At 41.8% G+C, this 13709-nt stretch overlaps 1 protein-coding gene across 1 annotated transcript in view; it reads left to right on the top strand.

Annotated features, from left to right (window-relative positions):
• Positions 1-13709, top strand: part of LOC145393387 (adenylate cyclase type 8-like) — a 261593-nt gene that overhangs the window by 168765 nt on the left and 79119 nt on the right. The window contains exon 13 of the mRNA XM_080267483.1: positions 13571-13707. Coding sequence (XP_080123609.1) covers positions 13571-13707 — 137 coding nt within the window. The remainder of the gene's footprint in view (positions 1-13570; positions 13708-13709) is intronic.

Below are 13709 nucleotides of genomic sequence, written 5' to 3'. Positions count from 1 at the left end.
GAGCGAGGAGGATATAAGTGAGGGAAAAAATGTAAAAGGATAAAATTAATGAAGTTGGGAGAGGAAGAGAGAAAACGCGTTAGTTCCTTAAGTACAATATAGTAAGGTCTTGTGTTTTCCGTGTCTTTCATGCTTGAGATATAAAAATAGAGGGAGAGGGATGAATATGGGGCTGTTAAAGAATACAAGTGTGAGCCGCGTAGAGGCGTGGAGTATGGAAGTGGAGTGGAGTGGAGTGGAAGAGAGTGTATGCATGATCATAAGCAGAGAGTGGATGTCAAAAATATGTAAAATAATAGAAGCGAGGAGGAGATGTAGAGAGCTGGGGAGATGAGCGAATATGATAAATGAAGGTGTGAAAAAGTGAGGGGTGAGGACGTAAAAGAAGTGAGAGAGAAATGAAGCAGATGGATGAAGTAATTAGGGATATGCACATGACAAACTACACCTCATTTCCAACACAGCAGGCGACGGAATATGAGACGGATCTAGAAAGGGAAAACACAAACACATATACCCGCAGATTCTTTTATTTTCTTTTTCTTTCTTTTTGGAGGTAAATTTTGGAAAGATTAATGATGATTGAATGATTTGTTGTCTCATTTAATTTGGTGACATTAATGCTTCTTTTCTGTCTGTGCGTTATCTTTCTTCTCGGCTTCTGTACTTTCTTTTATCTCTGTCGGGACCGTACCCTCCTGATTCTGAGGGGATGATGATGATGATAGTGGTGGTGGTGGTGGTGGTGGTGGTGATGATGATGATGATGATTATGGTTGTGGTGGTGACTATGATGATGATGATGGTGGTGGTGGTGGTGATTATGATGATGGTGGTGATTATGATGGTGATGGTGGTGGTGATGATGATGTTGATGATGATGATGATGATGATGATGATGATCTCTGGCAGACATTATTCAGGCTAGGAAATCCTCTTGGGACCTGACTGAAGATATTTAAGATTGAATTTAGGTAATGGATGAGGATTGGAAGAAAAGATACAATGAAGAAGAGAGAAACGAAGAGGAGGAGGAGGAAGAGGAGTGATGGAATATGGAGGAGGAGGAGGGGAAGAGGGAAAAACTGTGAAGAAGGAAACGGCGATGGAAGGAGGAATAGAGGAGGAAGAGGTGAAGGAGGGAGGAGGAGGAGGAGGAGGAAGGAAAATGGCGATGAATTGGAGATGAAGGAGGAGGAGAGGAGATGAGAACTGACAGATGATAAAAAGTGATGGAAGGAAGAGGAGAGAAAAATATGCAAATTGAGTAAAAGGGGAGAGAAGGGAAAAAGCGAGATAGGTAGATAGATAGATAGATAGATAGGTGGATGGATATGATAGACAGATAGATAGATAAGTAGGTAGGTAGGTAGGTAGATGGACATGTAGGTAGGTAGGTAGGTATGTACTATAGGTAGGTAGGTGGATGGATGTATATGATAGACACAGATGGATAGATAGATAGAGGTGGATGGATGTGTGTGTGTGTGTGTGTGTGTGTGTGAGAGAGAGAGAGAGAGAGAGAGAGAGAGAGAGAGAGAGAGAGAGAGAGAGAGAGAGAGAGAGAGAGAGAAATAATGAAGAGGTAGAGGAGTTGGTGCTGGGGGAAAAAAGTGAAGAGGTTGGGTACGAAGACGGAGGGAATGAGACAGGGGGAGAAATCGATGGAGAGATTGGAGGAAAGTAGGGAGGGAAGGAAGAGAAAGTAGGGAAGCGAGGTGAGAGAAAGGAGGGAAGGAGGGGAGAGAAGGAAGGGAGGGATGAGAGGAGGAAAGGAGAGATGAGAGGAGAAAGGGAGGGGAGAGAGGAGAGGAAAGGAGGGGAGAGAAAGGAAAGGAGGGGAGAGAAAGGACAGGAGGGGAGAAAGAAGAGGGAAGGAAGGGAAAGAGAGGAAGGAAGACGGGAGAGAAGGAATGGAATAATATTAGAGAGGGAGGGAAAAGAAGTGAGTGAGGAAAGGAGATTGAGAAGGAAATGAAAGGAAGTGGAGAAGGAGGGGAGGGAAGGAGGAAAAATAATGAGGTGGGAAGGAAGGAGAGGAAAGGAGGAGGAATATAAAACCGGGAGTAATGAGACCGGAAAGATCAGTGAGAGATAGGAGGAAGGAAGCAAGGAAGGAAATGGAGGAAATGAAAGAAAAAAGAAAGCAGGAAGGAAGAAAAAAAAAGAAAAGGAAAGAAGGAGGGAAAAGGAAAGAAAGAAGGGAAGGATGGGAAGGAAAGAAGGAAGGAGAGGAGAGGAAAAGTGGGAAGGAGGAAGAATAATGAGAACGTAAAAGAGGAAAGACGGAAAAATAAGAGAAGGTGAGAAAAAGAGAGGGAGAATTAGCCAGAAGAGGAGATTAATTGAGAGATTGGAGAGAAGCAGGGAAGGAGGGAAGATGACAGGAGGAAGAATAATGAAGAGAGAGAGAGAGAGAAGAAAGTAACGAAGAAGAGTAAGAGAGTAAAATAAGGAAGGAAAAGGCTAGTGACATGAGTAGAAAAGGACGCTGATTGGAAGAGATGGCAAGAGAAGAAGATAAATTACTGCGAAGAAACCCTGGAGCGAATCGTAAAACAGAAGAGGAAGGCAGGAAAGAGAAGGAGCACTGTAAAAAGGGAGGAAGAGTAAAGAAAAGAAGGGAAATAGAAGGGAGATAGAATTGAAAGAAGAAGAAGAAGAAGAAAACGAGGAGGAGGAAGAAGAAGAAGAAGAAGAAAACGAGGAGGAGGAAGAAGAAGAAGAAGAAGAAGACGAGGAGGAAGAGGAGGAGAAAATGTGATGAAATGGGAATGGAGGAAGGAAAGAAGATGATGAAAAAGTGATGAAGGAGATAGTGATGGAAGGAGTGGAAAGAGATGCAAATAAGATAAAATGGAAATGATGAGGGAAGAATATAGAGGAGGAGAAGGACGAGGACGAGGACGAGAGTAAAGAGAATAAACAGAGGGGGTAACTATACAAGAGCGAAGGGGGGAACGGTAAGTGGTGGAGGAAGGAAGCAGGAAAGAAATATTTAATGAGAATAAAAGGTAGGAAACAGCTTGGTAAAAGAGGGATGAAGGTAACGAGAGAGAGAGAGAGAGAGAGAGAGAGGTAAATGAAGGAGGAAAAGAGAGAAAAGTAAAAATAAAGAAGAAGAATGATTACGAAACAAGGAAGGGAACAGAAAGCGAAAATAAGGAAGACAGAAAAACATAGATAAGAAAAGGAGAGGAGTGAGAGCACTTGGGGAGGGAGGAAGTAAACAAAGGGGAGTGAGGAAAGAATTGAGGGAAAGAAAATGGTAAAAGATAAAGTAGGGAAAAGAGCACTAAAACAGGGAAGAAGGAAAAAGGTGAAGAATTTTCAAGACAAAAGGAGAAAAAAGAAAACACGAATTAAAGGAGGAAGGAAGAAAAGGAGAAACGAGAAGGAACGAAGGAAGAAACAAGAAGAAAGGGAGAAACACGAAAGAAGGAAGGGAGAAACCCGAAGGAAGAAAGGAAGAAACAAAAAGGAAGAAAGGGAGAAATACGAAGGAAGCAAGGAAGAAACACGAAGGAAAGAAGGAAGAAACACGAAGGAAGAAAGGACGAAAGACGGCAGAAAAAAGAGAGAATTAGTGATACAAAGAAAGGCAACAGACCAGAGAAAGAAGAAAAGGAATAAAGGAAATATATACAAGAAGAAGAGAGGAAAGACGAAATTGCTGAATGAAGGAGGAATGAAGGAAGAAAGAGGAGAGAGAGAGATGATTGACAGAGAAGAAGGAAGGCGAAGGAAGAAAACTAGAAATAAAGATGATAAAAGGAAAAATTGAGGAAAAGAAGGAATTTGTGAAGGAAAGAAAGGAGGAGGAAGGATGAAAGGAAGATGGAGGGGAGGAATAGAAGAGAAAGGGGAAGAAATGAGAAAACGAAGGAAAAGTAAGAAAATGGGGAAAAGAAAGAATTGATGAAGCGAAGGTAGAAAGAAGAAGTGGAGTAAAAGGGAACAAAGGAGGAAGGCAGAAACAAGTAAAAGAAATAAAGGAAGAGAAAGGAGAAGGAGTGAGCTAAGATGAAGAAAAGAATAACAAAAGAGAAAAAAGATAAGAGACAGGAAGAAGGGAAGGAAGGAAGGAAAATGAAGGACAGAGAAAAGATAACTTGAGACAGAAAAAGAGAAATGAAGGAAGAAGAGAAAATGGACATAGAAAAATGAGATTGAGAAAGACGAGAGAATGATACGTATCCTTTAAATGCAAATATGGTCCAACTCTGCCTACTCAGTCAATGGGAGAATCGCCCTTATCGAATCTCGTTTTATCCTTTCAGTCAGAGAGGTCGCCGGCATTGGTTTTGCTTCATGAATATAGAAAATTAAGTCGTCATCATCGTCATCATCATCATCGTCATCATCATTATCATCATCATCATCATCATCATCATCACCATCATGTTATTTTGACAGGTCCTGGCTGATTTAAATGCGAACTTTGCAACCTGCGGAAGTTGCATTCTCCTACAGTCCACCATTATCCTTGCAGGGAATAGGAGGGAGTTAAGGGATATCTGTATAAAAAGGCAGCAGATCCGCTTAAGTATATCTGTGCCACCACGGGAAGGCGTCCAGCACCGAGAAAACTTAAAATATATCAACAGTTCACAGTATACTCAACCTTACATCATACTCAAGTCATATTACCCTTCACATCCACACCTCCATCTCACAAGTATAACAGACACAGAGGGGGCGCATCCAGGAGTGTAAAGGAGGGGGGGGGAAAGGGGGGGAAATATTCTTGGCCCAAAATGTTGGGAGGGAGAGGGGAAAGGGGAAAAAAATGGAAAGAGAAAAATGATAGTGTTTAATGAGTGTGCTGGGACCCTCTCGAAAATTTTGATTATATTTGATGTGATGTCTCAGATGGGTGGGAAAAGAGGTGGTGATGATGATGATGATGATGATGATGATGTTTGTTGACAAGGAGGGAAGATGGGCATCCAGTCAACTGAAATAGTAGTAGTAGTAGTAATAATAGTAATAATAATGATGATGATAATAATAATAATAATAATAATAATAATAACAACAACAATAATAATAATGTGCATATAACTTCACCTTATCATTACTTTTATCACTTCAAGCAACACCGCCAAATCTCATCTTAAAAATAGCATCCAGCCTTAGTAATATTCGACATAAATATTCGCGTATGCGTTTCTGTTAATTGCCAGTTATTTCTTTTCTCTCTTCCAAACCTCACTTTCTCACTTACCAAATTAAATTATTTTCTCTCGGCCGCCCACGCCTCGTCTGACCTTCAAATTCACACACACACACACACACACACACACACACACACACACACACACACACACACACACACACACACACACACACACACACACACACACACACACACTTTCTCACGCCATCCAATCTACGTAACTTCCTGCATAAATTCAGTAGCAGTCGCATCCCCACGGCCTTTATACTTGGGATTCGCTGTTCACATCAAGCTTATCTTTGACCTTCCGTTTTCGCACCAAGAGAGTAGTTGAGAAATGAAGGATCAACAGGTACCCGTCTGACTGCCTATCTCACCAACTTTATCCGTTTTTATTAAGGTTAAACGCAGGTAAATATTAGCTTAGAGGGCATCAAAGGAGCCTAGGTAAAGAGTGATGGTAAGATATATATACTGTACCTTAGCTGCGTATATATGGAGAGTAATTGAAAAGGTGTGGAAATATACCGTAGACTTCTGTGGAGTTAAAACTGAGACACTGTGAGTCTGTTGAGGAAGCCCATTGATCGTTCTCCGGCTGGGACTTGGTAGTAAGCCTTCGTTATGTGGTATTATTATTTTATCACTACTTTTTCCCCTACATATGGTACTTTAAATTCGAGAAACAGGCAAATCAACTCTATTTATTTTTCTGTGGCCATGATACCAAAAAAGAATGTAAAAGAAATTGATATATAAGGAGGAATTGCGTTTTTTTAATATTTCGTTGACTATCTTCAACTTAGGGATAATTTTCCAACTGGAACGGTTAGAATAATGTATGTGTATGAGGCAAAGGGAGAGGAGGAGTGGGAGACCGAGAATGAGATGGAGCAGTGGGCCAGATATGCACGAGAGAGAGAGAGAGAGAGAGAGAGAGAGAGAGAGAGAGAGAGAGAGAGAGGAGTTGTGAGTTAGAGAAAGGACAGTCTGTTAGCGGAGGACAGGGTGACGTGGAGGCGATTTGTTAGTGCCCACCCCATACGGGATTACGACGCATGGCTGTAGATAGGTAAATTAATTCCTTCAAAAGTAGAATCATTTCCAGAGTTGTATATAATCATGTGGAGGTAATATTGATTTAAAATACACGCCATAGAAAAAAAAAAAAAAAAAAGGTAAAGATTGCCTCAACGAATCCTCCACAGTCAAACCAATCGTGAGTGGGACGGCCCTCGCCTGTATTCAGTATAGACGGTGGGTATTAGTGCCCAGGTGGTGACATGTGATAGTGATTTAGCCATCTTTTGCGCGCAAGGTAGCTGGACCTATTTAATCTGACCAGAGTCGGGCCACATAAAAATTATCATACATACATACATACACATAGATATATACTGTACATTCTCTCTCTCTCTCTCTCTCTCTCTCTCTCTCTCTCTCTCTCTCATCAATGGCAGTCATTAAGTCTGTGTTTGACTTCTCTGTTCACGGCAGCTCGGGACGTCTTGTGTGTGTGTGTGTGTGTGTGTGTGTGTGTGTGTGTGTGTGTGTGTGTGTGAGAGAGAGAGAGAGAGAGAGAGAGAGAGAGACAGACAGACAGACAGACAGTGATAATAGAGTAGATGTGTTGGGAGAAAGAAAAGGTGTGTGTGTGTGTGTGTGTGTGTGTGTGTGTGTGTGAGAGAGAGAGAGAGAGAGAGAGAGAGAGTGAGAGAGAGGAGGGATATAATAGAGTAGATGTGTTGAGGAGAAAGAAAATGTGTGTGTGTGTGTGTGTGTGTGTGTGTGTGTGTGTGTGTGTGTGCTTACCCACACATGCAGTTCACATACTGCTCTCCAGGCACGCAGCTCAATAGTCACTGACATGTTTACCAAGGATGCTTTGAGAGAGAGAGAGAGAGAGAGGGGGGGGAGGGAAGGAGAGAGAAGTGGGAAAGGGAAATAATGGGGGGGGGGGAAAACAGCTCGCTTAAGGTATCTCCGTCCTTCCTTTCCCCCTCCCGTCTTCCCTACCACCCGTCCCTTCCTACTTTCCCACCTTCTCTCCCCGTCACCTTGCTCAGTTCTTATACCCACGAATATTTTAGTATATTTCATGTCAGTAGGGTCCAAGTCGGGCTGTTTTAGATTCACATTAAACACCAATTTAGCATGTGAGTACAATTTCTTACGTTAATCTTTTTCTTCATTCTCTGTGACCACAACCCTTTTTACTTGCCTAAAATTGCCATCTGTCCATCTTGAATGCTGTGGAATTACGGCCTTGGTCCCTGCTTAAAGAAAGGCGAATCCCGTGTTCTTACCTACCTAATTGTTCTTACCTAATTATATCTTTACAGGAATGAGTCTAGCTCGTACTGTCCCGTGTCTTAAACCATATTTATCGTACATATCCTTAAATTTGATAATTGTTTTGGCACACTCTATTTCATTCGGTAGTGCATTCCATTGATCAATTGCTCTGTTTGGGAAACTGAATTTCCTTACGTCTTTATCACCTCTCTTCTTATGCAGTTTTTTGCAGTGTCCTCTTGGTGATGCTTCCCCATATGTTAAGTAATCATTTATGTCTATTTTCTCCTTCCCTGATATGCATTTATATAGCATTATCATGTCACCTCTTTTCCTTGTCTCCTGTAGTGTTGGTAGATTCAGTTTATTTAGTCTTTCTTTTTAGCTTAGATCCCTTAAGCTTGGTATCCATCTTGTAGCGGCCCTTTGAACTTTTTCAATCTTGTCTATGTGTTTTTTGAGATGAGGACTCCAGACTACTGATGCATACTCCAGGGTTGGTCTGATGAATGATGTTATTATCCTTCTTAGCATGTCTTCATTTATGTATGTGAATGCTATTCTCATATTTGCAAGCAGTGTATACATGTTCCGTACCTTCTCACTGATGTGGTCAGCCGAAGATAGTCTGTTATTGATACACCTAGGTCCTTCTCTCTTTCTGATGTGTGTAGGGTTTTATTTCCTAACGTATAATCCCAATCAGGTCTTTTTCCACTTTTACCAAACTTGATTACATGACACTTGTCCACATTGAATCCCATTTGCCATGTATTACTCCATTCATGAAGTTTATTTAATTCTTCTTGTAGCTCTTTACAAGAGTCTGTGTTAGTAATTCTCCTTTGTATTTTTGCATTATCTGCAAATATATTTAGATAGCTCTCATTTCAAGTGTTACTGTTTATATCATTTATATACACTAAAAACATGATTGGTTCCAACACTGAACCCTGTGGTACTCCACTAGTCACTTCTTTCCATGATGAGTAATTTCCCCTTAGTACTGTTCTCATTTCTCTTTTTATGAGAAAATCTTGCATCCAACAAAACAGTTTGCCTCGAATTCCTCCTTGATGGTACAGTTTCCATAAAAGTCTTTGGTGTGGTACTGTGTCAAATGCTTTCTTGAAATCTAAATAGATACTGTCCACCCATCCTTCTCTTTCCTGCATTGTGTCTGTTACTCTGTCATAGTAGGTCAACAGATTCGTAACACATGATTTTCCTTTTCTGAAACCAAACTGTCTTTCTGTTATCATACCGTGTTCTTCTAGATGATTTACCCAAGCTTTTCTTATAAGCTTTTCTAATACCTTGCTTACAACACTGGTCAGTGATACTGGTCGGTAGTTGAGTGGATTTTGTCTATTCCCTTTCTTGAATAAGGGGACAATATTTGCTTTCTTCCAAATATCAGGTAGTTTACCTTGACTCAAGGATTTCTTGAAAATTAAAAATAATGGTTTCCTTAACTCCTTTGCACATTCTCGTAGCACCCAACATGAAATGTGTGTGTGTGTGTGTGTGTGTGTGTGTGTGTGTGTGTGTGTGTGTGTGATGGCCAGGTGTCGGTTTGGCTTCATCCCGGCACGTCCCCTCCCAGGATCCAGGGCTGCCGCTTCGGGAAATGAAACCTCGCCTTATTGCCCGCCTGTGTCTTGTTTTTGTTGGTGGTGATGGTGGTGGTAGTTGTTGTTGTTGGTTGTGGTGGTGGTGGTGGTTGTGGTGGTGATGGTGGTAGTTGTTGGTGGTGGTTGTGATGATGGTAGTGGTGGTGGTTGTGGTGTTTAATTGTTGTTGTTGTTGTTGTTGTTGTTGGTGGTGGTGGTGGTGGTGGTCATAGTAAGGGTTCGTTACTTTTACTGACGGACACTTTACATCTGTTATTTATTTATTTATTCATTATATTTACTTATTTCATGGCGGTGGCTGAATCGGTAGAGAGGTGCCCTGCAGTCTTAATGAACCCAGGATCGAATCCCGGCTGGGGCAGGGAACAGTTTAAGGATTTGAATTTCCTAAAATGCAGACTTTCCTGATCTATCAGATGTCCCGCCGACATGTAAAAATACCCCCGCTAATACCAATAAACCAATCCTGTATGAGACAGCCCTAGCATGTATTCAATATGGATGGTGGGTGTTAGCGCCGAAGTGGTGACATGTGGAGGTATAGGAGGACTACAGGGCCTAGGGATAGGTAATTGACCCCGAGAAATAGGCCCTGAAGCCTTTGCCCAGAGTCGGACACGTAAAAGAAAAAAAATATATATATATGATTTTGGTTCTAGAATGCCTTTAAAAATAATACCTAGACTTACTGCATCCGTTGGTTTTTGCCGCATACACAGGTACGGCCATACCCAGTTTGTCTCTAATTAGGCTGTGTCACTTACTCATTCCTACCGTTTTATGGGATGAAATATGGCAAGTTGCATCCATATAGTTGTATGATCGTCACACTTGCAAGGTGTATGTTGAGGGATGGGGTGTATTGATGGTATGTCTGGTCCGGGATGCGTATAAGGTAAGTATGGTGTGCATCTGGAATGTGTCTGGGTGGTATGTACAAAAACAAGGTTACCTTTTGGGATTTGTTGGGATGCGGGATACGTTTGGATTGGGTGCTGCTGTCAAAAGTGTCCTCAATCTTGTTAGTGATGGTGGTGATGGTCACGGATAGAGCTTTGCTGTTACTATTGACGGTGCGGCGATATATATATATATATATATATATATATATATATATATATATATATATATATATATATATATATATATATATATACACACACACACACACACACACACACACACACACACATACATACATACATACATAAAACTCCCTAAATTAGATTAACTTAGAAGAGATTCATTGTTCTGAAAGAGTCCACGAAGACCAATCAAGTTCAGCAGTCTCTCCTACCGTGAATAAAATCGATCAGCAGAATCAAGAATAATACCAAATTGATGCCCTATTATTTAAGTTTTACTTATTTATTTGTTTATTTATTTATTTATTTACTTATTACTTTTCATGGCTCACACCGCCATTCCCGAGTGGCGCTAGCCTTTAAATATTAAGCAGCTTAGAAGCCACCTCTCATATTCGCCTCTCTAAGAAATTTATTATTGTTATTATTATTATTATTATTATGTCAGTAGTCGTAGTGGCACTAGTTGTTGTATAAGTATTGTTCTGTATATTTATTTATTTATTTACTACCAGCAGGCAATATCATCCAGCCAAAGATTCGCCTCTCGTACTCGACTCAAAGGGTAGAAAACGTATATCATGTCCAGTCAGATAAGATAATCCGTTCCCCTTTTCCCTCCTCCTAACCGCCGGATTCCCACGTTTGAATGTGACCTAGTGGACTGAGGCGCATTTTGTCATTCATCTGTGGGTAATAATATGCATCCTTATCCACTATGTCTCATTTTAAGCATCCATAAAACAAGCAGTGAAAAAAAGGCAGGGGAAGCGAACGGATTGTATGTAACACTACGTTATTCCTAACCCTGAGTCAAAGAAGCCAGTGGACGATAGTTGAGGGACGTTTAAGCCAGGCAGTTGAGTCGCCCATTTATGTCGGTGGCACCACGTGAAGGCGTCCCTCTCACCCCAGCACCGTCTTGACACTATACAGATTAATTAAATATCGCATAATGCCTCCTTCCTGACATACAATATATGAGATACTGGATATGGGGTAGTGATGTTGGAGAGAGAGAGAGAGAGAGAGAGAGACAGACAGACAGACAGACAGACAGGGCAGTAATTCCACCTAACTCTTGTCCTCACTCCCCCCTTCCCCTCCCCAACCCCTCCCCCCTTCCCCTCCCCAACCCCACCCTCTCCCTCACCCTCCTGCTATCCCCCTCATCCCTCACCCCTTAGTACACCTCCCCATCCCCACTCACCCCCACCTTGTCCCCAGCCCCAAGCACACTCTGGTCTCATGATTAACTTATTTACTTTTCAATTTACTCCTAATTCCTGTTCAGGGGTGCGCGTCTGCTCTCTTATTTGACAGGCTTTCACGTTCACTTAGAGGGCCTGAGTGTTTAGCTGATGATGCTGCCACTGCCACTCAGACGTGGGGTTATCAATACCACATTGGTTAGGTGTTGTCACATGTAGTAATAATAATTTCAGTCCCTTAACTGAAACTGGATGTTGTTGTTAATCAGCCCTAGTCTGTCTGGCCGAGCAGATCCATCAACAGCAGGCAAGCAAGTGCCCATGCAGGGCAGTGCATTAAGCTGAAGTTCCATTACGGCTGACAGCGCCTCGCGACGTGGGGAATATTGTGGAGGTTTGTTTCGTGGATGAATGCCACATTTGCGGCGCTGCACCCAGTTAGCAGGGGCACCATAGCAGGCTCCACACCACCCCGTTATCTGGTTATAGGGTTACCACCCGGCGCTGTAAATGGTTTCCTGGGTTACAGGAAACCATTAGGCTTGTCACTCTGTGTAGAGCTGTCTGAAGTGGAAACAATAGTAATAAAAAGCGAGAGGAGGAAAGGGAGAAACAGGAAGAGAGGGGGGCAAACAGAGATAGAATGATAAAGGTTAAGGAAGAAGTAGGTAACACCACATCTAGTGAGTGGATGATAGTCACTACCCTCTACCACCGACTGAAACTGGTAAATCACGTTAAATATACATAACTACATTTGGAAACTCTCCATTAGGTATTTTGCGGCAAAATGTGCCGACGGTCTTGTGAGAAAAAAAAAAATGGCTTAAGTGAAAAATTATTAGTAAACACTTTGATCACAGATTATGTATATTTTCTTAGCTAATTTCAGCTGGTGAGTTATTTTATTTGTAAGAGTGTTGGACTAATCGTATTAAATGAAGTGTAACATTTGCAGTACATACTTATTCTTTATTTATCCGACCCAGCGACTAGACTTGACATTCCGAACCCTGAGGACCAGCTACCTTTATGTGTGCAACAGGTGGCGTCACAAACTCTCACATGTCACTACTTGAGCGCTCATACTATACTGATATTAGAGGAACTGTTTTTATCACATGTCGGTGGGTCTTGAAGATCTTTTAAGACTGTGTTAACGAAATTTACTGAGCTGTTCGTTGACCTGACATCATTCTCGCGTCTGTCCAGTCTGAGCAGTTCCCTGTGTGTGTGTGTGTGTGTGTGTTTTGTTTCACCGCTCATGCTAGGAACACTTTTAGCCTTTTATTTCAGCTGACAGACGGTTTTTTTTTCAGCTGAGTGTGAGTCAAAGGTGTTTAAGGACCGTATTCTTGTCGGTTAAGGAAGCTCCCTAACACCTTTTCCTAAGCGATTTATTTTGCCTGTTACACCTTGCCGTCCTCTTCTTTGTTACCAAAATCATTCTAATATCACCATACTCTGCAGAAATAACGTATAGAACGATATTAGCGCGCCGTATCGAAAAATAAATCGGAAAGGAATAGATGTTAGGGAGCTTCCTTTACCGCCGAAAATACGAGTCAAAAATTGTTAATACCGTATTCTGTTCATTCTGCCTTGGCCTGAAATTGCCATCCCTCTATCTTGAATGAAAATGATGCTAGTCACGAAGAAGTGCTACAGGAGGGATGTAGAGCCAACAAGTTGTCCTTTTTTGCCACTGAGCTTCGTGAGATGAGCTGCAAAAGGATGAAGCTCTTGAGCAAGTTAAAGTGAATGACATATAGAACCAGCAACTCAAATTCTCCAGGTTGTAATTAGTTGAAAATGAGCCATAGGAGCCTGAGTATTAAAGAAGTAAGATTTTGAGAAGTGGAATGTAGACTAATAAGTACCAGGAGTGTGCTGGGAAAGAGAGAGACACAGGTGAGGGTTTGAATTTTATTATTTTTCTCTCATGTCTGAGGCTACACAGAACCCATTTCCAGAGATTCGCCCAAACGTTAAAGAAAATAAATCTATCTCTAACCTGTCCCTCTCCCACCCAACACACCTTTAGTACTCATTAGCAGCCAGAAACTTTTGAGAAAGTAAAGGATTCTAGCTCTAACTTGTGTCTGTCTTCCACCTCACATTTCCACCTGTCGATCATCTACTAAGCGTGTGTTTGTTTTCCTGCAGGTTGACTTGAACATGCGCATCGGGATCCACTCTGGCTCTGTGCTGTGTGGGGTGCTGGGCCTGCGCAAGTGGCAGTTTGACGTGTGGTCCTATGATGTTACTCTCGCCAACCACATGGAGGCTGGTGGCATACCGGGGT

The sequence above is a fragment of the Coenobita brevimanus genome, chromosome 24, assembly GCF_032717465.1.
Source record: "Coenobita brevimanus isolate Jiangsu-jjx chromosome 24, ASM3271746v2, whole genome shotgun sequence".
NCBI classification, from domain to species: domain Eukaryota; kingdom Metazoa; phylum Arthropoda; class Malacostraca; order Decapoda; family Coenobitidae; genus Coenobita; species Coenobita brevimanus.
This window is presented reverse-complemented; position numbering and strand designations above follow the sequence as displayed.